Genomic DNA, 24,310 nt, shown 5'->3' with positions numbered 1-24,310 from the left:
TGTACAAAGCCCTGAGTTTGATAAGGTGATTTATCAATCTTTAATTGGTAGTTTGAGTTATATTAGTAATTGGTCTAGACCAGATATATCGTACTGCGTGAATCAGTTGGCTAGATTCAATTCTGCACCATGTGAAAGACACTGGAATGCAGCTAAGAGGATATTAAGATATCTTAAAAAGACAATGAATTATTCATTGTATTTAGAACCAAAGGGTGATTTAATTCTAAGTGCATATGCAGATGCTAGCTTTGCATCAGAAAGAGACACTAGAAAGTCGACTTCAGGAACAGCCATAATGCTGGGTAAGACATTAATAGGCTGGAAGTCAATAAGACAACAGCATATAAGTTTGTCTACTATGGAGGCAGAATTCTCCTGTTTATCATTGTTATGTACAGAGTTAATAATGTATAAACAAATGTTAATTGATATAGGTATAACTGTAGATTATCCTATAATTATACATGAAGATAATCAGGCAGCAATTCAAATGGCCACAAATATTGGAGTAAAAACAAGGAGCAAGCATACAGATCTAAGATACCTAAACGTGAGACAATCTGTAAGAAGTAAGATGATTCAGCTAGAGTACTGTATGTCGGAGGACAATTTAGCTGATAATTTTACTAAAGCCCAAGGTGCCAGTAAGCACCAGGAGAGTTGTGAAAAATATGGGATTAGATTGTAAAGGTATTATATATTTATTTCACCCAAAAGGGGAGTATGTTAGGTATAACATTGATACCAAATATGGTTTGGGTGAATAAATATATAAAACTTAGATATCATGGTTTAAGTGCTTATCACTTTAAGCACAATGCAGCAGGCAATTAGCCGATTAAGGGTGCGGTTAGAAGTTACAATATAAGGAAGCATTAGAAGCTGGAAAGCTAACTGTAACTGTGTGCTGCTGCGACTGTAACTGTGTGTTGCTGTGACTAACTGTGATTACTGACTGTGAGTGTCTGTGACTGAACTGTTATTGTTTGCTACTGTTTGCTGATTTACTGCGTAATTCTACTGAATATTCAGCGTTTGTTTCTCTGGAGAGTGAAACCGGAGGAGGAGAAGATATCTTTATCGGCTGATAAAGATATTGCAAGGACTCTTAACTTGGACTATACTAGTGAGTCTTACTGGATGGAAATACTGTGAATGACTTAATGGACTGAATGACAATGCTTAAACTCTAAATGGATTAAAAACTATTTAAACTACAAACAGTGTTTGTGTTCAGTGTGTGTATACTCTGGGGCCCTTCCTGGCTTGACTACTGCTGCAATACTCTTCTAGGGGTTAATTCCCAAACCCTAACAACGACTGTGTGACTCACTTAACAACTGTGGTGATTCGCTTAACGACTTCAGCAAGGAAGGTCATCAAATGGGGGGGATGAAATTCACTTAACCAATTTCTCACTTAGCAACATACATTTTGGGCTCAATTGTGGTGGTAAGTTGAGGACTACCTGTGTTACAAATGTATGATGTACGTTTTATAATGTCATCGTTTCTTACCTGCAAGTTGTGTTGTTAAGCTTGTGCCCAGTCTTGTAAGGAATGTGGAGTGTGGAATTGCTGTGCTTCCAATTTTTCCAAGTGTCGCTTTTTTGCTTTGGTCTTAACACAGGCTGGCACAGGTATACAATGAGCAACTCCCTTTCATGGTAATCTGAAGCAACCACCTTGTGCAAATATAGCTGCTTTTGAGTCAGAGCCAGACTAATAGCCTGAACCAGGGGAAGCTCTTCCAATAGTCACACCATCCTTTTCCCAGATAATCTTTCCTTAAGGTCCCCTACTCTGCAGAGTTGCTGATGGATAAGAAAAGAATCATATGCCCTTCTGTGCTTCTTGATGGGAGGGACAGATTAAAAAAACAAAACACGACTTAAAATGTCCAACCAAGTTAATGTAGGCTTCAGAACAATTGTGTCCAACCTTGGCAACTTTAAGACTGAAAACGTCAACTCTCAGAATTTCCCAGCCAGTCTTTCAATTTCGACATCCTTTTCTCTTTCACTTTGCTGTGACACAGCAACCGTCATAAATATGAGTCAGTTGTCAAGCATATATATATGTTTTCTTACGTTTCCGCGGGTAATTACATGTATGGTATTCAGCTTTGTTCGGGTATTTTCCCACGTCATTATAGTTGTGCTTTTAAAGTTGTAGCAACATTTCGGCAGAATCTCATCTGCCATCATCAGGCTTCTGTATTGTGTCCGTCTGTGAGTCAGACTTTTACAGTGGTTTCAGTTTTAAATTTGGGGCTAGCCTACTGCTGTGCCAGAATGTTTTTTTCTTCATCCTGATTGGTTGGGAGTCTTGGTCTGTGTTTATTGGTGTTGGAGTTTGCTGTGTTCTGTGTTGATTGGTGTTTCTAATATCTTCTGTCTGTTTTGTGGCTTTTTTTGTCTTGGTTGGCTAGCAACATTGTGTTCCTGTATTGGAGGCTTTTAGTGCAGCTTGGCTCCGAGTAAATGGACGGCTATCATTTGTTAGGAAGCTAGGTTTCATCTGGGTGCCTGGTTGGGGTGTGTTTGAGCTGGAGGTATCAGGGGGAGTCTGTTTGTGCCCAGGTGTTTGCCTGGCTTATGGTGTGGAGATTTTTTTTGTTTGTGAGTGCAGGCTTTCAAATAATTGACAGTCTGGTGGAATCATCTATTCTATTCATGCTTTCAGGTCTTTTTTCAATCTCTATGGCTTCTCTGATAATTCTGTGGCTGGGGTTTTCTATAGTGGCTAGGGTTTTGGTGCCATTGAAGTTGATGCTATGACCTGTGGCTTTCATGTGTTGGACTAGTGAGGAAGTGTGTTCCAGCTTTTTTACTGCATTTTTGTGTTCATCCAGGCGGGTACTTATTCTTCTATTGACAACAAACATTGACAAACACAAACATAGAAACATCAAATGAAACCATCATTCCATTATACAGTGTGTCGGTTGGTACATATCTCTTGTGCACAATATCAACAGTCTTTCTCTTCTAGTTTATATTAAACTTCATATTATATAGGTGTATATTCATATTATATATATATGCATATATATATAATATATAAATTTCAGCGGGGCCACTGTATCACAAGTCAAAAACCACAATGGGATTGTCCATGCAGACTGGGATTGTCAGAACGTTCTTCGGTTGTGTTGTGTCTCTGCTTGGCCATCCCAAGGGAATATATATAATATATAAATTTCATATTATATATATATATGCATATTAAATTGTTATCATTATTAACTCCTTATTAGACTATAATTATAAATTCACATAATCCTTTTTGAGCAAATCTCAACTTTTACAAAACCTAATTCATAATATCATTCATTTCATTATAATCATTATAATCAGTCATAATATATCATTACATCTTATCTTTACTATTATGTTATATTTATATTGTAACATATTTTATTTCCCTATTTTCTTATCTAGCCATTGATAAAATAAATCCCATATTTTATAATATGCTTTATCTTCTTGCTCTCTAATTTCTAATGTCAATTTACTCATTTCTGCACATTCCATTATTTTCTTAATCACTTCTTCTATCAGAATTTTTTCACTTTTCGAGTTTTTAGCAAATACAATTCTAGCTTCAAGCAGTCGAATTTTGATCATGTGATCACGGGGATGTTGCAATACTTGTAAGCGTGAAAAACATATGAATCATGGAATCATAGAGCTGGAAGGGACCTTGGAAATTATCCAGTCCAACTCTTTGCTCAAGCATGACACAATCATAGGTTACTTTCTTCAGTGCCATTGTAACTTTGAACCGCCACTAAATGAATGATTGTAAGTTAAGATTACTTGTATGTTGTCTTGAGCTACATTCTTCAGTCTCCATACATCAACCAACGCTAAATTGTCCAAAAAATGTTTTGGTCATTTACTCTGAGTAATTTTCATATTTGTCTCAGATGTCCTGTTGGGCTGAAGGGAAATCACTTCATTCCAATCCCTCATCAAACACCAATTTTCATAAGAAAAGTTCATTAGTTTCTCCCTAAATTGTTTATAAAAACTCACTTTATCTTCATTTGGGGCATAAAGTCCCCATTCTGTCATTTAAACTCCACAATTCCAACAAATCTACTACATTCATCAGTTGATACAAGTTTGGGTTTAATCAAGGGTTAATATACAAAAGAACTCCATTTTTAAAGTATCTGCTGAAATAAATTCTTCTCTCAGGGATTTATAGGTGAAATAGTTTGCAAAAGTATATTTAGCTCTCTCTCTTTTTAATGTATACTGCTGAAATTTCCTTTTGTGGTTTCAAAAGTGCACAATGTTTATCTTTAAATCATCCTTAAAGTGAAAAGTATGTTCTTACAAAATACGATTCTGTTGCATTTAAAGCAGGCCAAATTTTTTATTTAAAAAAAAGTTGTTTTAAATAAGAACAGATTCTCATAATCCGATACGTTTGTACAATACATTTGTACAATAAATTGTGCATCAACTCTACCTGAATTATGTACATGTAAGAACTGATGGAGGAGTTTGTTTTGCTAGAGCTGAAGGGGCTTGGATGGGAGTTCCCCTTTTATACACTTCATAATTTTATTTATTTATTTAATTCACACTTTATAATTTTATTTATTTTATTTACACTTCATTATTTTATTTATTTACACTCCATTATTTTATTTTATTCACACTTCATAATTTTATTTATTTTATTCACACTTCATAATTTTATTTATTTTATTCACACTTCATAATTTTATTTTATTTTTTATTGTCTTTCTTATTTTTATAAATATCTCAAGGTGGTGAACATATCCAGACGACCTTCCTCCTCCTATTTCCCCCAGAAAACAACGCTCTGAGGGAAATTCAGCTGAGAGAGAAAGACTGGTCCAAGGTCATTCAGCTGATTTTCACAGCTACGACAGGACTAGAATTCACTGTCTCCTGGTGATTGGCCCAAAGTCACCCAGCTGGCTTTCATGGCTCAGGTGGGACTAGAACTCACCGTCTCCTGGTGATTGGCCCAAAGTCACCCAGCTGGCTTTCATGGCTAAGGTGGGACTAGAATTCACCGTCTCCTGGTGATTGGCCCAAAGTCACCCAGCTGGCTTTCATGGCTAAGGTGGGACTAGAACTCACCGTCTCCTGGTGATTGGCCCAAAGTCACTCAGCTGGCTTTCATGGCTAAGGTGGGACTAGAACTCACCGTCTCCTGGTGATTGGCCCAAAGTCACCCAGCTGGCTTTCATGGCTAAGGTGGGACTAGAATTCACTGTCTCCTGGTGATTGGCCCAAAGTCACCCAGCTGGCTTTCATGGCTCAGGTGGGACTAGAACTCACTGTCTCCTGGTGATTGGCCCAAAGTCACCCAGCTGGCTTTCATGGCTCAGGTGGGACTAGAATTCACTGTCTCCTGGTGATTGGCCCAAAGTCACCCAGCTGGCTTTCATGGCTAAGGTGGGACTAGAACTCACTGTCTCCTGGTGATTGGCCCAAAGTCACCCAGCTGGCTTTCATGGCTCAGGTGGGACTAGAACTCACCGTCTCCTGGTGATTGGCCCAAAGTCAGCAACAGAAATTTCAGGCTCAACTGCGGTCATAAGCCAAGGACTACTGGTATGAGGACCACCGTCTGATGACCTCAAAAGCCTTGGCTCGTGTTATTTCCTATGCATATATCGTAATTTCAAGTTCTTTCTTTTTAATCAAAACAGATTTCAAAATACTGGTTTTCTCCGGTGGCCTATGATGCCATAATGGTGCTGGCTTAGTAATGTGATGGGTGCTGTAATTCTTGCTATGAGAAAATTTCTGCAAATGAGAAATAAAATCTGGGGAACATATAGCTAAAGGGAAGGAAGAGCATTGTCAATCACTGCTTCAATTACAGAGCCAGCATCAGAACTGCAGGCTCAGAGGTGCATTTTGTAACTGTTGATCATAGGAAATGAGTCAGGCACATTGGTTATAATGGAATGGGAAGCTGAGAAAATGACTTTGGAAGAAGTGGTGAAATTCCCCTGCACAGATTGTAGATCTAGAACCAATCCCGTGTGTGCTTTGCTCATTGTCTCAAAACCTTTGTATTGCCTGCAGTTTGCTTTAAATCATGACGATACATTCATGAACCCAGGCACGGTGGGGCCACTGTATCAGAAGTCAAAAACCACAATGGGATTGTCCATGCAGACTGGGATTGTCAGAACGTTCTTCGGTTGTGTTGTGTCTCTGCTTGGCCATCCCAAGGGAATGGCATTTTGCTAAGAGCTCTTTCTATCAGTTGCTTTGACAGGATAGCCAAAGTAACTTAAAAATAAAGGTAAAGTTTCCCCTCGCACATATGTGCTAGTCGTTTCTGGTTCTAGGGAGCGGTGCTCATCTCCGTTACAAAGCTGAAGAGCTAGCGCTGTCCGAAGACGTCTCCGTGATCATGTGGCCGGCATGACTAAACACCGAAGGCGCACGGAACGCTGTTATCTTTCCCCCCAAAGGGGTCCCTATTTTTCTACTTGCATTTTTTTTCTTTGCATGCTTTCGAACTGCTAGGTTGGCAGGAGCTGGGACAAGTAACGGGAGCTCACTCCATTATGCGGCGCTAGGGATTCGAACCGCCGAACTGCCAACCTTTCTGATCGACAAAAGCTCAGCGTCTTAGCCACTGAGCCACCGCGTCCCTAACTTACAAAATATAGATTCGCAAAATGTCCGAGGCGTAACACCAGAGGACAATGTCTCTGCTAAAATGCCAGCAATCTTGGGGCAGGTAAAACAGGGGTGTCAAACTCGATTTCACTGGGGATCGCATCAGGGTTGTGTTTGACCTCGTGGGGGGCAAGTGGGCATGGCTGGGGTGGGTGTGGCCAGCAGAACATCATGCATGTCAGGGGCACCTGTGGTGGCCCCGGGTGGGGCTGCTGGGGGGATCCTCCTACAGTCCTCGCCAGTGAAAATGGAGCTCCTCCTGAATTCCATTTTCACTGGCAGAGGCACCGTTCCTTTGCTATTTCCAGGGCAGTCCCGCAGTCCAAATCTTGTGGGCTGGATATGGCCCCTGGGCCTTGAGTTTGACATCCATGAGGTAGAAGGACAAGTATGTATGTATGTATGTATGTATGTATGTATGATAGATAGATAGATAGATAGATAGATAGATAGATAGATAGATAGATAGATAGATAATTAGTTGCAAAGTTGTGTCTGACCCATAGTGACCCCATGGACAACATTCCTCCAGGCCTTCCTGTCCTCTACTATTTTCTGGGGTCTATTTAAGCCTTCAAACTTGACATCTTTAAGACTTGTGGACTTCAACTCCCAGAATTCCTCCTCCTGTCATGTTAGCTCAGGAATTCTGGGAGTTGAAGTCCACAGGTTTTAAAAACGCCAAGATTGGACACTCCTGGTTTACACCATAGTGATCAGGGATGTGAAATATCTCTTCTCCCTTATTATATCCACAGACTGTTTAGAGTAGCAAAAACCCTTTTAGGAACGGAGCAGTGGCGGGATTCAATTTTTTTTTACTACCGGTTCTGTGGGTGTGGCTTGGTGGGCGTGGCAGGGGAAGGATCCTGCAAAATCTCCATTCCCTCCCAATCTCACTAACCTGCTTTCCAGCTCCGTTCTCCTGTGCGGGGCAACCAAAGAAGACCCAGCCGATCAGCTGGGACTCAGGAGGCAGAGAATAGATGAGGGCAGGGCCAGTAGAGGGATGATATTTGCTGGTTCTCCAAACTACTCAAAATTTCCGCTACTGATTCTCCAGAACTGGTCAGAACCTGCTGAATACCACCTCGGGAACATATTCCCTATTGCCACTATGACTTCCTGCAGTGTTCAGCTTGTGCACTACGAGTGTTTTAATACTGTATTTGCTCTTCCACTGGACTTGGGACTCTGTAGTCCCGCCCTGTCAGTCCCGGAAGAAGGGAAGGACAAACCTTTCTGAACCTATTGCCAAGAAAAGTAGCTAACTTTCTCTAGGTAAGACTAGGGTATGAACCAAAGACAGAAACACAGTAACACGCCCTCTGGAAAGGGGAAATGCCAGCCGGAGATCCTCAGCCCTGAATTACAGAGGAAGCCCAACCCATTCATTTAGCAAACACTTGAAGTTACAACGGCACTGTAAAAGGTGACTTACAGTACAGCCATTTTTCACACCTAGGACTGTTTGCAGCATCTCCATGGGCACCGGATCAAAATTCAGACGTTTGGCAACTTGTTCCTATTTATGAGGATTGCGGTACCCCAGAGGGGTCGTGGAATCCTCATTTGTGACTTTCTGACAAGGAAAATCAATGGGGAAGCCAGGTTCCCTTAGCAATGGTGTTATAACTGAATCAATCAGAATAGAGCTGGAAGGGACATTGGAGGTCATCTAGTCCAACCCCCTTGCCCAAGCAGGAGACCCTATACAATTTCAGACAAGTGGCTGTCCAGTCTCTTTTTAAACACTTCCAGTGAAGAAGCACCCACAACTTCCGAAGGCAAAGCTGTTCCACTGGTTAATTGTCCTCCCTCTTAGGAAGTTTCCTCTTAATTTCCAGGTTGCTTCTCTCCTTGATCAGTTCCCTTCTTCTTGTCCTGCCTTCAGGTGCTTTGGAGGATAGCTTGACCCCTCCTCTTCCTTGTGGCAGCCCCTCAAATACTGGAAGACTGCTATCATGTCTCCCCTAATTCTTATTTTCTCTAGACTAGCCCTACTTAATTCCTGCAACCATTCTTCATAAGTTTTAGCCTCCAGGCCTTTAACATATGAAGAACAGTTGCGGGAACTGGGCATCAGTAATCTGGAGAAAAGCGATTCACAATCACAGTGACTTCCTCAACAATGGTGGCAAGCAAGATGGCAAAATGGGGCAAAATTCACTTAAGTGGAAGCTAAAACATGTGATGAATGGTTGCAGGAAGTGGGCCATGGCTAGTCTAGTGAAGAGAAGGATCAGGGGAGACATGAGAGCAGTCTTCCAATATTTGAGGGGCTGCCACAGAGAGGAAGGGGTCAAGCTATTTTCTAAAGCACCTGAAGGCCAGACAAGAAACAATGGATGGAAACTGGACAAGGAGAGATTCAACCTAGAAATAAGGAGAATTTTTCTGATAGTGAGAACAATCAACCAAGGGAACAGAAGTTGCCTTCAGAAGTTGTGGGAGCTTCATCCCTGGAAGCTTTCAAGAAGAGACTGGACTGCCATCTGTCAGAAATGGTCTCCTGCTTGGGGGTGGTGGTGGACTAGATGACCTACAAAATCCCTTCTGACTCTGCTGATCTGTCTCACTTAGCAACGGATTACTTTGGGCTCAACTGCGAGGCAACCAACCCCTCTTGATTGAACCGATCTTCCCAAAGGAGGGAACCCCCAAGGAAAAAGTTGGGAAGGCCGCCTCTCAACAGCGGGGTGGTCTGGAAGGGCGAAGCGAGTTCGCCTTTCTCTGGGCGGCCCTTCCAAAAAAGCGCAGCGTGCCAAAACGAGGAAAAAGAAGAGAGAGGGAAAGAGAGAGAGAGAGAGAGAGAGAGAGAGAGAGAGGGAAAGAGAGAGAGAGAAAGAGAGAAAGGGAAAGAGAGAAAGAGAGAGAGAGGGAAAGAGAGAGAGAGAGAGAGAAAGAGGAAGAGAGAGAGGAAAAGAGAGAGAGAGAAGCGAGGGGAAGAGGAGCGAGGGCCCAGCCTCCGAAGGCGTGGACAAAAGCAAAGGCAGAAGAAGTTCCTCCGCTTTTTTTTCTTTCTTGGCAGAAGCTTGAAGTAACCCGCCGAGGACTGTCGGTTTGAAGAGCAGCAAGCAAAACAAAACAAAACAAAAAACCGCCGGCCGAAACGGCACCAGGAGCACCCCGAGCGAGTCCACCCCGACCCAGATCGAGTCCACCCGGCTCCGATCGTCGGAAAGAGTCTCTCTCCCCTTCGCGGGTCCAAACGGGAGTTTGGCCGTCCCTCTCCGCCTCCTCTCTCTCGCTCGGCCGCTCCAGGCGCCTCCTCCTCTGAGGATTTGCAAGCCAAAAAGGACACCCGGGGGCTGGAGATCATCGGCGGCTCCATGGCTCCATGGCTGGGCCGGATGGCGCTGATTTGCGCTCTGCTGGTTCTCCTCCCGCGGCTGCCGCCGACTCGCGCTCAAGAGGAGCCGTCCTGCGGGGCCGCGTTCGACCTTTACTTCGTGCTCGACAAGTAAGGGGAAGCTGGGAGGAGGGGTGGGAAAGCAGGCCGGGGGATTCCCGCCCCGACCCCCGGGGAACCCGCGATCCCACCCCCCACTTTTCTCTCTCTCTTGCCCGCCTTGCAACATTGTAACCCGCGGTGATGTTGCAACAACAACATCAACACGCTCGCCGATCCGGGGGGAGAGAAAAACAACAAACCTCACCACCCCCAGTACCTCCGCAACTCCCCGCGCCGTGCAAGATTTCCCGGGCACGGGTGGTTTGGTGGTTGGTGGGTAGGGGTGAGTGGGTGCAGCTGCTGCTCCACAGGGGAGACCTCTGCATCCTTCATTACTTTTACACACGCACGCACGCACGCACACACCCACCCCGCTCCTCTTTTGATGCTCTCCTCGGCGCTTCGTCTGAACTCGAGAGAAGAGTGGAGGGTGTGAAACGTGCCGCGGTTGTGTGAAGCTGCAAAAGGGTAAAGGGGAAAAAAAAAAAGTTTGCAGCGCTTCTGGTTGCGCTTTTTGTATGGATCGAGGAGGGGGACGGGGAGGGAGGGGGGGAAGTTGCGTTGGCCTGAAGCGCGGGCACTCTTCGACTTACGACCGCAGCGGAGCCCAACGGTGCTGTGGGTTGATTTATTTATTTATTTTATTTTATTTTATTTATTTATTTTTGTCAATCGCTTACAGGATAATAGGTATAAGTAAAAACATAGTTATGAATACATGGATCCAAAGAAACAATAGGACAGGGACAGTTGGTGCACTTGTGCATGCCCCCTACAGACCTCTTAGGAAAGAGGTGAGGTCAATAGTAGACAGTCTAATAGTAGACAGTTCAAGTTTTTGGGGTTTTGGGGAAGAAACCACAGAGTTAGGTAGAGTATTCCAGACATTGACCACTCTGTTGCTGAAGTCATATTTCCTGCAATCAAGTTTGGTGCAGTTAACCTTGAGTTTGTATCTATTGTTTGCTCTTGTGTTGTTATGGTTGAAGCTGATATTAAGTGAGGTTTTGCCCTCTGTCTTGCCCACAGCGGTTAAAGGGAATCTCTGTCGTTGTATAAGTCAGTCACCCAGTTGTTAAACGAATCTGGCTTGCCCCCCATTGGTTTTGCTTGATCAGAAGGTCGCAAAACGAGATCCTGTGACCTTGGGACATAGCCAATGGGTCATAAATAGAACCGGTTGCTGAGCCTCTGAATTTCAATCCAGGGATCATAGGGATGCTGGCTGCCCAAGACTGAGAAACAGTGCTAAGGCACCGTTTTCAGAGCCGTTGTAACTTCGAACAGTCACTCAACGGGCTGCCATAAGTCAAGGACTCCTTGTCGTGTCAGGGGAAGAGATTTGAACTTGCAAGAATACGGAGCGGGAAGGTTAGTTGCCGAAGGAGAAGAGAGCAATATCTGGTAGAAATGAAATTTATGTGTAATTGACACGCATTGCGAACTGTTAAGAGGAAAGCATCGTGGATGTAAGAGGAGCAGTTGAGATGTTCCCTTTGTTCTTTGATGGGATTATTATGCAGACGAGAACACAGAACATAGAATAATAAGAGCTGGAAGGGACCTCGGAGGTCTTCTAGTCCAACCCCCTCCTTGAGCAGGAGACCCTATATCATTCCAGACAAATGGTTGTCCAGTCTCTTTTTGAAAGCCGCCAGTGATAGACCAGCCACAACTTCTGAAGGCAAGTTTAGTTTAGTTTAGTTTATTGTCACTGCACACCGTACAACGAAATTAATACCATCTTCAGTGTACTATACAGGAGAATTCAACAGAGCTACTGCCCTGGGATAGAAGCTGTTTTTCAGCCTATTTGTCCTTGTTTTTATTATTCTGTACCGCCTGCCAGATGGTAATAGTTCAAAAAAAAAAAAAGTGTACAGGATGAGATGGCTCTTTGAGAATGTTTTGAACTTTCTTTGGATGTCTGATCTATTCCTTCTAGAATAGAATGGAATGGATTGGAATGGATTGGAATGGAATGGATTGGAATGGAATGGATTGGAATGGATTGGAATGGATTGGAATGGAATGGATTGGAATGGAATAGATTGGAATGGAATGGAATGGAATAGATTGGAATGGAATAGATTGGAATGGAATGGAATGGATTGGAATGGAATGGAATGGAATGGAATGGATTGGAATGGAATAGATTGGAATGGAATGGAATTCTTTATTGGCCAAGTGTGATTGGTATTCTGCTTATTACTCTCTGGATGAGTATAAAGCATCCATACGAAGTCTTTTTTATTGGTTCATCAGGCATCCTTATCAACTCACAGTTATGCCGAAGTTCTTCTTAATGTCCAATCCTTTGCATATCTGCATTATGGTGTAGAAAGATAATAAACTCTCATCCCCATGATGATTGAAGCAGCTGCATGGTAATGGATTCAGGCAAGAGTGAGGGAGACTCCCCCAACCCAATGAGCGTGAATTTAGTGACCAATCAGGATTACAGATGTGACCACAAGACATGGACTACATTTCCCAGGATACCTTAACTACATTTACCATGATGCATTCCCTTAAGGGGACAGCTCTCAATTCCTAACTAACTATCCCAAATCCCATTAACTCTAAATTGTCTGGACAGCACAATTGGACACACAAGGAATTTGTCTTGGTGCAAATGCTCTCAGTGTACATAAAAGAAAAGATTCAAGAGTCAAGAATCATCAGGTACAACACTTAATGATAGTCATAGGGTACAATAAACAATCGAATCATACTAGGAAACAGTCAACATAAATCGTAAAGATACAAGTGACAAAGTTACAGTCGTACAGTCATAAGTGGGAGTGGATGGGTGATAAGGAGTGATGAGAAGATTAATAGTAATAGTAATACAGACTTTGTAAATAGTTGGACAGTGTGGAGGGAATTATTTGTTTAGCAGAGTGATGGTGTTCGGGGGAAAAACTGTCCTTGTGTCTAGTTGTTCTGGTGTGCAGTGCTCTATAGCGTCATCTTACCTTGATTGGACTTACAGTTATAGTTTTTGTTGACCATGTTTTGGACTTAATTCTCTGCAGTCAAAGGCTGTTCGTGGGAGAGTTTTTCTCCAGCCCAGAAGGTAACCAGGACATTGGGGACAAAGTTAGAGCTAATAAAGGGACTCCCACTGATTATCTGACTGTGTTGCCTTTGTGCCACACCCCTTTGGGTCACCACAGAGACTTTTTGTGACAGATATTGTGAGAAAAGTAATATGCCGCATGTGGATTGTTTTTTAAAAAAACGTGAAACTTCATAAAAGGCAAATGTGATTCATTTCAGTGGGATGCCTTTCAGAAAGAAAAGAAAAAGCGAGCTAAGAAGTTTCATTATCTTTAAATAAATGTTGCCAGAAGAACAGCAATAATATTAATGAGAGTTAAAAAAAGACAAAGCACAGGATGCTTTCAAAAACTCTGTCTCCAATGCCAGAAGGGGTCTCTATTAATCCAACAGTGAATTTCACTCTGTATCTCTGTGACCAGTGGTGGGATTCAATTTTTTTTTACTACTGGTGCTGTGGGCGTGGCTTGGTGGGTGTGGCAGAGGAAGGATACTGTAAAATCCCCATTCCCTCCCCACTCCTGGTGGAAGGATATACTGCAAAATCCCCATTGCCTCCCCACCCCACTAACCTGCTTTCCAGCTCCGTTCTCCCGTTCAGGGCAACCAAAGGAGACCCAGCAATCAGCTGGGACTCAATGGGAGGCAGAGAATAGATGGGGGCGGGGCCAGTCAGAGGTGGCGTTTGCAGGTTCTCCAAACTACTCAAAATTTCCGCTACTGGTTCTCCCCAGAACTGGTCAGAACCTGTGAATACCACCTCTGTCTGTGACGTACAGCGTAATCCTCAAATTAGGACTGCAATTGAGCCCAAAATTTCTGTTGCTAAACGGGATGGTTGTTCAGTGAATTTTGCCTCGTTTTATGAACTTTCTTTCCATGTTTGTTGAGTGAATCACTGCAGTTGTTAAGTTAGGAACACTGTTGTTTTGTGAATCTGGCTTTCCTGTTTACTTTGAATTGTCAAAAGGTTGTAAAAGGGGAGACGGCAACCATCCTAAATATGAACCAGTTGCCAAGCACCCAAATTTTGAACCCATGACCATGGGGAAGCTGCAACGTTTCTTACCTTCATAAGTGTGAAAAATAGAATATAGAGTAGAATAGAATTCTTTATTGGCCAAGTGTGATTGGACACACAAAGAATTTGTCTGGGTGCAAATGCTCTCAGTGTACATAAAAGAAAAGATACATTCGTCAAGAGTCAAGAATCATCAGGTACGACACTTAATGATAGTCATAGGGTACAATCAGCAATCAAATCATACTAGGAAACAGTCCATATAAATTGTAAGGATACAAGTGACAGAGTTACAATCATACGGTCATAAGTGGGAGGGGATGGGTGCTAACTTTCTACAGTACATAGAGGCCATGGTCCTTTTTTGCAAAACCTCACTGCCTTGTCCCACTGTGAGATAACAATAGCTTTCAACAGTTTTCATCTTTTGATCCCCTGCTAGTTTGAAAGTGGTTGTGTGTATTTTTAGCTGATGCTTGTGTTGCCAAAGGGGGATCTTGAAAATCAGCCCAAGTAATAACGAAACAAGCGAGAGAAAGATAGTATGTGAACAGCCGTTGCTTGTACTTATATGGTAGCGTGAGAAGGTGATTTGTAAGGTACATAGGAATTTATTTTGTTTTGTGGATTCCAACGAAATGGACGAGGGATTTTCTGGCCTAAATCCCACAATTTATGGTTTAGATCCATGCCCTTTCCCAGTTCTTTGGAAAACTCATGGGAAGATGGGAAAGGGTAGTGGATATGTATTTATATTTTATATAATTTATATTATATATTTGCATCCTGTCTTTATTGTTTTTACAAATAACTCAAGGTGGTGAGCATATCTAACATGTCTTCTGTCTCGTGTTTCCTTCACAACAACAACCCTGTGAGGTAGGCAGGGCTGAGAGAAAGAGTGAGTGGCTCAATGTCACCCAGTTGACCTTCATGTCTAAGATGGTTCTAGAACTCCCAGATTCCCACTCTCTAGCCTGGTGTCTTAACCACTACACCAAACTGGCTCCCTTCAATTTCTCTTAATGTCTCTTTGATGGACAAGGACATGTTTGTTCCTTTGTAGCAGAGTCATTGTGTGCTGTTCTTCGAATTCAGCTATTACGGATATCTGTCTACCTGCTTCCAACCTCCCCTTTTTATAGGAAAGTTTGTTGAGAAGTTGGTGGGAATTCAGTTACTGAAGGCCGTAGAAGAAGAGATTAGCTGAGCCCTTTTAAATAAACTTTTTAAAATCGGGTGTAGGACAATTCACCATGGCCAAATCACCTCGGGCAACTTGTCATGGCCAACTTGCTATGGCCAACTTGCCATGCAACACATGTTACATAATATTGAAGAAGTGGTGAAATAGAATTGTTGAAGAAAGGACGCAAAAGGTGGAACAAAATGAAATATGAATGATAAAAATTAAATTAAAAAAACACATTTCAATTCATTAAATAAAATTGCTGAATTGTCCTGAGTTGAGTTTTGTCCTATGGTGAGTTGGCCCTTTCTATTTAAAGTCAGCATTCTCCCTGTGCATGGAATAGAAATAATATTGTTGTTTTTGTGGGTGACCTATGTGGTAAACCGGTGGAAGGAATGCAACCCTCTTGGTTTTTACTTCATTTCTCCCTGGTGTTCAGTAGCATTAACTATAGTATCTTTCTGGGTCATTGCAAGAATTAGAGGTGCTGTTTTCAATAGGCCCATTGTTTCCAAAGCAAGTGGTGTCAATCATTTTAGGGGGCAGAGAAATCAGACAGGGGAATTCTTCCTTGGGGTTGTTCTCAGGCTTAGTTCACGCTTCTGCTTTAACTTTCACACGAAACCGCTGGGAGCGATTTGGTTCAGGGTGAAGCCTCATCCATTCCTTAATGACGTTCTAAAATGATAGAATTTATAGAGTTGGATGGGATGATGAAGAATGTATAGTAAAGCCCCCTGCAATATATTCAGGAAAACTAATCAAACCATCCTTACCCAGCCTCTTCTTAAAAAAAAAACTTTAGAGATGGAGAGCCCAACCTCCATTGGCAGATAGATCCACTGTTGTATAAATCTTACCATCAAAAAGTTTTCCATTTAAACCAGAGGTGTCAAACCTTGGCAACATTGAGACTTGTGGACTTCAACTCCCATTCCTCAGCCAGCCATGCTTGCTGAGGAATTCTGGAAGCTGAAGTCCTCAAATCTTAAAGTTGCCAAGGACGATTTAAACAAAACAACCGTTGATTTAAACAAACTTTAGGTCAGTATAATTTATACTCCTTATTTTGGGTCCTGTTTTTTGCGGACGTGGAGCAATAGTTCTTGTGACCACACTCCTTGTAGCTTCTCTTTATGGACCTGTGCATGACTGTCATGTCTTCTTACCTCTTCTTTCCTTCAGAATCCCAAATTCCTTCACTTTCCACTGTAATCCCAATCTTTATTTTCCCCCTATATTTGTTATTTGTTCTGAAAAAGAAGCACCTCAAATAAGGTGTGATCCTACCTGTGTGATAAATAATGATAAATCATGACTTCTTGCATCTTTGATAACGATCTTTGATTTGTATCAAAGATTGTATCGAAGCTCATCACTAGGTTAGGCCTGTTCCACATTACTAACTCATATTCAGCATGGTGTCCATGACTCAATCCAAGTCCTTCTTAGATGCTTCCAAGTCAGGAACTCTTAATTTTTGCATGTGTCTTCTACATTCCTTTCTTGCTAATGTAATGCCATATTTCTCCCTGTCTTGTTCATCCCAATTCAATTTTCCAAGTGTTGGCCAAACCTCTCAGTCTTATGTCATCATAACATTTTATTAAGTAGCTCATTAAATTCCATCCTCTAGACCAGGGGTCCCCAACCACCGGGCCCCGGACCAGTACCGGTCCGTGGATCATTTTGTACCGGGCCGCCTACTTTGCTTGGGCACCGCCATCTTGTTTTGACAGCACTTGAGAAAGTGCTTCTGGGTGAGCTTGTCGGTTGTCGGTTGGAAAGCGGCGTTTGGGTGCTGAAGGAATCCTCGCGCCTTAGTTTCGTCGAAGGGGGCGGGCAGCTTCGAACGAAGAGCCGTCCCGATGGCGGTGGAGTCTTGCGTTACTCAGGAGGAGATTAAGAAAGAGCCCGAAAAGCCCATCGACCGCGAGAAGGTACAAAGGAGGAGTTGAAGGTGGCGGGGAGAAGCGGGGGACAGCTGGCTGGCCGGTCGCTCGGCTCGCCTTGCCTTGGTCGTGCGTGCTGATGCCGGTACCAGTCCGTGGATCATTTTGTGATGCCGGTACCGGGCCGTGGTACAAAAAAGGTTGGGGACCACTGCTCTAGACCAATAGTTACAAAATTCCGGCCACAAGACCTATCTCCGTCTAACTCCATAGGTTGCTGATGTCTTGCTTGACATAGGTTCATAAGTGATGACACTCTGAATTCAGTAGGGTTCTGACACTGTAACTGTAATTCTGTTTTCATTTGGGGAGGTGTTCTTTTATTACTTCAAACATTAAATACTGTATTATAGATATTTGATGGTTACCAATCACTTTCCACTGAGGAGAACTACTATAAATATCTAAATAGTATAATTATATAATTAGTTGTGGTCACCACACTATAAAAAAGATGTTGAGACCCTAGAAAGAGTATAGAGAAGAGCAACTAGGAGGATCAGGGGACTGGAGACTAAAACATATAAAGAACAGTTGCAGGAACTGGGCTTGGCTAGTCTTGGGAAGAGAAGGACCAAGGGAGACATGATAGCAGTGGTCCAATATCTGAGGGACTACCAGAGAGAGGAAGGGGTCAAGCTATTTTCCAAAGCACCTGAAGGCTAGACAAGGAATAACGGATGGAAGCTGAACAAGGAGAGATTTAACCTGGAAATGAGAAATTTTCTGACAGAGCAATCAACCAACGGAACAGAAGTTGCTTTTGGAAGAAGTTGCTTTCGGAAGTTGTGGGGGCTTCATCACTGGAAGCTTTCAAGAAGAAACTGGACTGCCATCTGCTGGAAATGGTTTGGGGCTCCTGCTTGGGCGGGGGTTGGACTAGATGACCTACAAGGTACCTTCCAAATCTGTTAATCTGTTAATTTGTTAATAATGATACCAGTAGTCCTTGATTTACAACCGTAATTGAGCCTAAAATTACAGTTGTAAGTCATGCCAGTCATTAAACAGGTTACCATGTGATCATAATTGATTTTATGACCTTTTTGCAGCAGCCCTTAAGTGAATCACTGTGGTCATTAAATGGATACTGTGGTTGTTAAGTAAACACAGCAGTTGCTCAATAGTGGTGTTGGTGGTGGTGGTCTGTGTGTGTGTGTGTGTCCTAGAATTTAGGATCCAGTTTGTAGATAGCCTTGAGGAAGTCTGTTGTAACTTCAACCCATCGCTTAATGACTAGTCGTAAGTCGGAAACTAAATGTGGCAGGAAAGTCTGAATCCTTCATGAAAACTGTTTCAAAGAAGTATTTTAAGAAATTTAAGAAGCTTATTGGTACTTAATCAACATTCATTTTGGCTCTTTTTTTATAGATCAGGGAGTGTAACATCACACTGGTCAGAAATTGTTGAATTTGTGAAGCAGCTGACAGAAAGATTTGTGAGGTAAGTTGTCGAATGAGTCAGAAAGAACCATATTTCCTTTTTTTCTGGTTAGTTTTCTCTTAATTTCCTGTTTCCCCTGGAGACTATGAATAGTTTCATATTTTCATTGCAAATGAGTTCGAAACTAGATTTGGCTTGTTCTTAACAACATAAGAACGTATGTAAGTTGAAAAATAAGCTGGAACATGTTTATATCATATTTCCAACACTTACTAAGAATATGTCTAGAAATGGCCATTTAGAGTGGAGTTTGAGCCTGCATTATAGGATACCAAATACAATTCTGACCAAAATGATGGCCACAGAGCAAAATAAAAAATAAAAATGGAGGGACAGGAAGAGATTACATATATAGTAAGAGTAAAAAAATACTATTTATCAGAATGTAAAAAAAGAGTTGCTTTAAATCAGCCCTGCAGTGAAAAAGAAGAACAAAAACAGAAAATAACATTTTTGGTCCCTTAGTTTTTCTTTCCTCTTTCTTCTTCTTCTTTTCATTATACAATCACATCTTTTCATGGATTTTCAGGAAAGCAGCTGTGGGACACCAGGCATTTATTGATATCTATGGTTTTCTGACTTCTTCCCAAGGATGTTACACAGATGTGCGCAACATCTGCCTTATAATGGCAGCATGATTTTGATCATGGCACTCCTGAGACAAGAACAAGATTATTTTTAAAAGTATGGACGATGCTCAAGTCTAGTTAAACACAGGACCCTTTGAGTCTTGGAAGCAATTCCATATAGACATCACCGCACTTAATTGTTTCCTATGGCAAATGCAGTACAGTTAGGCAATTGTGTTTGGCCAGCTGGGGCAAAACCATGTGGAAGAGGAATCTTAATTGCAACGCATCTAGCTTCGTAGGGCAGAAAACAAAGCCTCTATACAGTATAAGGAAAGAAATCTGATTGGTTTCTTTTTCCTGGTACAATGTAAGTGAATAAAAAGAGTAATTGGCAGAGGTCACAGAATCTGGAATTTCAGTTATTGGCAACCGAGATGCTTGTTCCTTCCAAAAATGATCTGATTGCCCATTCCTGAGTCTTTTGGTCACTCTTGATTTCGACAAGAACTCCACCCTTTTATTTCTGAACTGACGGGAAAATAAATGACTTGGTGGAATCGTTCTTAACAGCTTTTGAGATTTTGTCCTTGTTTCCCTCACTCCTTTTCTTTCTTTCGGGAAAAAGAAGAAGGGCTCCATGCTTGACAAATGCTGTTCAGTGCAGCATATGGTAAAAATTCTGAGCAGGTTTCATTTTCAGAATTAGATCACTCCAAGTAAGGCTCGTACATCTGTTCCCCATTTTTCCTCCTTTTCTGGGCCTGAACGACTGAGGCCTCAAGTTACAACATTAACACATGTTTCGGTTTCTTTTTAAGAGCTTCAAATATTTAAAAACGGATGTTGAAAAAAGAATGGGAATGTATGCTTATGTATTTCTCCCCGAATGGAATTCCTTGATGGTGGGATTAAAAAATGTATATCTGTAAACATACAAAAAGGTTAAAAAAAAAGAGTATTTGGCAATGATGAGATCTATCTTTAGACAAAGAAAAATCAATGGAGGAGAATGCTTGAGATGGCTCCCTCGGATTAAATAATAATTGGAGGACACAGAATGGCCCGCTTTGCATGATAACAGTCTCTCCTTCATTTTTCGTGACAACTTGTGAGACAGGTGCTTGACGTGGTCTTTCTGGACCTTCCTGGGCTGTAAAATGACCCTACACCAAGGATCTTCAAACTTGTCAAGTTTAAGACTTGTGGACTTCAACTCCCAGAATTCCTGAGCTAACATGACTGGAGGAGGAATTCTGGGAGTTGAAGTCCACAAGTCTTAAAGCTGTCAAGCCTACACCCTCATGTACATAGGACATATGCACTGTACGCAGACAGCTCTGAGATAATACTGAAATGTCTGCAAGCAAATGAACCAAGCTCAAAAGAGCACCAAATCTAGCAGTATGAGCCATGGTGGCGCAGTGGTGCAGTGGTTTGAGTGCAGAACTGCAGGCTACTTCTGCTGACTGCCGCCAGCCTGCAATTTGGCAGTTCGCATCTCACCAGGCTCAAGGTTCACTCAGCCTTCCAAGGTGGATAAAATGAGGACCCAGCTTGTTGGAGAGCAATAGGCTGACTCTGTAAACTGCTTAGAGAGGGCTGCAAAGCACTGTGAAGTGGTATATTTGTCTAAGTGCTAGTGCTAAGAAGGAAGGAAGGGAGGGAAGGAAGGAAATAGATTGTTGGGGACGATAGGCTGACTCTGTAATCTGCTTAGAGAGGGCTGCAAAGCACTGTGAAGTGGTATATTTGTCTAAGTGCTAGTGCTAAGAAGGAAGGAAGGGAGGGAAGGAAGGAAATAGATTGTTGGGGATGATAGGCTGACTCTGTAAACTGCTTAGAGAGGGCTGTAAAGCACTGTGAAGTGGTATATAAGTCTAAGTGCTATTGCTATATATTCTGCTTTCAGAATAGATGAACTATAGAATTGCCAACCAACATGTTATGTACCGTATACTAGATAATTCTCTGTGTGGTCAAATTAAAGAATCCTTCAAATGTTCCGGCTTACATGGCTGAAGTTTAATGTTTATCTTTCTCTTTCTCATCTTTAAAAGCCCTCGGATGAGGATATCTTTCATTGTGTTTTCCATGCAAGCAACTGTGATTCTGCCACTAACCCAAGATAGGTAAGTAAATGTTGGCATTGCCCATTTTTAAATGCTAGCAAATACTTTTTTTTTTTAAGCAACAGAACTGTGAACCTTTTCAGCAATTAGAATTATAAAGCTACAATAATTGGATAAGCAGTGTTAGATCAAATTCAGGCCTCTTAGGGATTATCTGTTTATCTAACATATGAATGGTCATGTTTAATTGCTATTTTGACTATCTCTTTCAGGGCATTTAAAGTCAGATACAAGTCCTCTGACTCATAATCACATACAGGTAGTCCTTGGTTTATAACCAGAACTGAGCCCAAAATTTCCCATTGCTAAGCAAGACAGTTGTCAAGTGATTCCCTGCCTTATTTTACAACCTTTCTTGCAACACTTGTTAAATGCATCAGGGCAGTTGTTAAGCTAGTAACACGATTATTAAATGAATCTGTTCCCCCCAGTGGTGGGTTTCCACATTTTTTCCTACCAATTCTATGAGAGCGCGCACTGTAGCGATGCTGGAACTGCATAAGTCTGAGAACTGGTCATAAGTCAGGCTTTTTTCAATGCACTGTAACTTAGAATGGTCATTAAATGAGTGATGGTAAATCAAGGACTACCTGTATATGGTATATAGTGGGGTTAATCTTATGGAACATATTTAGTTTTGATTCAGTTGGACGGTAAAGTATTGAGATCCAGTTTAATTTTCCCCCATTACTTTTTTGGAGTGCAGACGCCGACGTGTCACTCAAACTTCAACTACAGTCTTTGATTAAAAGAAATAATGGGCACCTTTTAGGTCCAAACCACGAGTCTGCTTTCTCACTTCATTCTAGTGGCCTGTTACCAAAAGTTGCCATGGCGACGTAGTGGTTAGAATGCAGTATTGCAGGTTAATTCTGCCCACAGCCAGGAGTTTGATCCTGACCGGCTCAAGGTTGACCTCAGCCTTCCGTCCTTCTGAAGTCTGGCCAAATGAGGACCCAGATTGTTGGGGGCAACAGGCTGACATTTGTAAACAGCTTAGAAAGGGCTGCAAAGCAGGATGGAGTAGTATATAAACGCTATTGCTATTGTTAGCAAAATTTCGGGGAGCATTTTGAAAACTCTGCTGTGCCCTCTAGATCAGGGGTCCCCAACCCATGGTTCATGGACTGGCAACGGGCCACGGCAGGCCAGAAACTGGGTCATGCAAACAAACGAAGCCTGTGGTGGCCTGTCAGTTGCTGGCCCCTCCAGCAGCCGAATCAGAGGAGAAGCAGGAGGCGTGGGAGTCAGGGTCAGCATCAGGGGGCAACCTGAGAGCTCCGAGGAGGAAAAGGGAATGGAGCTGGCAGAGAGACAGAGGCAGAGCCTGGGCCATCCGTCAGCCCTCAGATGGAGGGTCAGCGGCCCCCAGGTCTGGAGGTGGCTGATGAAGAAGAGGAGGAACAGCTGGGTCCAGTGCCTGATGCGTGGATGTGCAGAAGGAAGAAGAGAGGAGAGCAGTGGAAATCTATGGGCCGGTCCTTGGGAAGGAAGAGCCACTGCTGCTAGCGAAGCCACCCCGCCAGCTCTGGGGATAAAAGGCAGGGAGGGGGAGATGAATAGGTGTGGCAGACAACTATTCATCTCCCTGCCAGACGGTGAGAGAGAAACTTTTTGCCGGGGCTGCCGGCGCTCCTAATTAAAGGAATCTTTGAGTTCACTTCAGAGGGTTTGTCGTGTTTGGGGAGCTGGGTCAGAACAAAGCCCCATTTGCAGGATGCTGGCAGTACGCAAAACCACACACCCCTCTGGTTCGTGGAAAAAGCTCTCTCCACAGAACCGGTCCCTGGTGCCGAAAACAGTGGTGGTATGCCACCGGTTCGGACTGGTTCGGCTGAATCGGTAGTAAAAATACCCTCCGACGATCAGCTGAGAGAAGGGGGAAAAAAGCCTCCAATCCACTGAGAGGAAAAAGAAGAGAAAAGCGCAGAATTGGGCCTCCCACACGCCCCTGCTCTTTTCTCCTCAGTATCCTCTCAGCTAATTGGCGCCTCAGGCCTCAGGCGGTGTGTCGAAAGCTGCGTGTATGTGTTAGGTGCGTGCGCGTTAGGTGTGCGCGCGATCATGGAAGTGGTAGCGGAACAAGTAGGATCCCCATTGCTGGCCGAAAAGGTTGGTCGGGGGGGAGGGGTCTCTGCTCTAGATGCTGAGTCACGCAGAAGCATTCACGGGGGATGCTAATGTATGAATTGGGAGGGAGCCACGTTGCCTTCTCCAATCTGACATCAAGAATGAAGGACTTGGCGCCGCGAGCATTAAGTAGGGGGTTTGGAAGGGAGACAACCAGCATGATAACTGTGAGGGATAAAAATGTGCCTTTGCTGAAAGACAGAGGTGCGAGATGCTTCTGCATATGTTCCACCAAGATGTTCTATTTGTAACTGTGAAGCAGCCTCCAAGCTGCCATCAACGGTTTTGTCTTCTTTTGCTTTGGTCTCGAATTCTAAGTGGATTTCACAAACCTTCCAGATTTCGCTCGGTTATTTCAAGGTAGCCAGCTCTTCAGAAGTTGGCTGTTTGCTTTTGCTGTAGCAAACCATCACCTATTCCTCTGTGCAAATGTCGGCTTTTGTGGTTTAAATATGTTTCGATGTGTCCAGGATTACTTCCAGCATCGGGGAAAGGATCCAGAACCGAGGGAGGTTTTTTTGGGGGGAGACGGGGCATGCGAAAGGCTTTGCGTTTAAGGAAAACAATCAGGAAATGGGCATCCACCACAGGGCGGATGGTGAAGAAACATATACGGTGGCATCATGATAGCAACTCTGCTGTACGCACTTGTGTTCAGACATT

General features: G+C 42.9%; 1 protein-coding gene across 1 annotated transcript in view; it reads left to right on the top strand.

The window, feature by feature from the left end:
- The first annotated feature begins 9,697 nt into the window (after positions 1-9,697).
- ANTXR2 (ANTXR cell adhesion molecule 2) overlaps positions 9,698-24,310 on the top strand; it is a 179,091-nt gene continuing 164,478 nt past the window's right edge. Inside the window, exons 1-3 of the mRNA XM_026676453.2 lie at positions 9,698-10,154; positions 18,745-18,816; positions 21,446-21,517. Coding sequence (XP_026532238.1) covers positions 10,024-10,154; positions 18,745-18,816; positions 21,446-21,517 — 275 coding nt within the window. The 5' untranslated portion in view covers positions 9,698-10,023. The remainder of the gene's footprint in view (positions 10,155-18,744; positions 18,817-21,445; positions 21,518-24,310) is intronic.

The sequence above is a fragment of the Notechis scutatus genome, chromosome 4 (assembly GCF_049901735.1).
Source record: "Notechis scutatus isolate UNSWTSFEM ecotype Mainland chromosome 4, rNotScu1.2, whole genome shotgun sequence".
Taxonomy (NCBI): domain Eukaryota; kingdom Metazoa; phylum Chordata; class Lepidosauria; order Squamata; family Elapidae; genus Notechis; species Notechis scutatus.
This window is presented reverse-complemented; position numbering and strand designations above follow the sequence as displayed.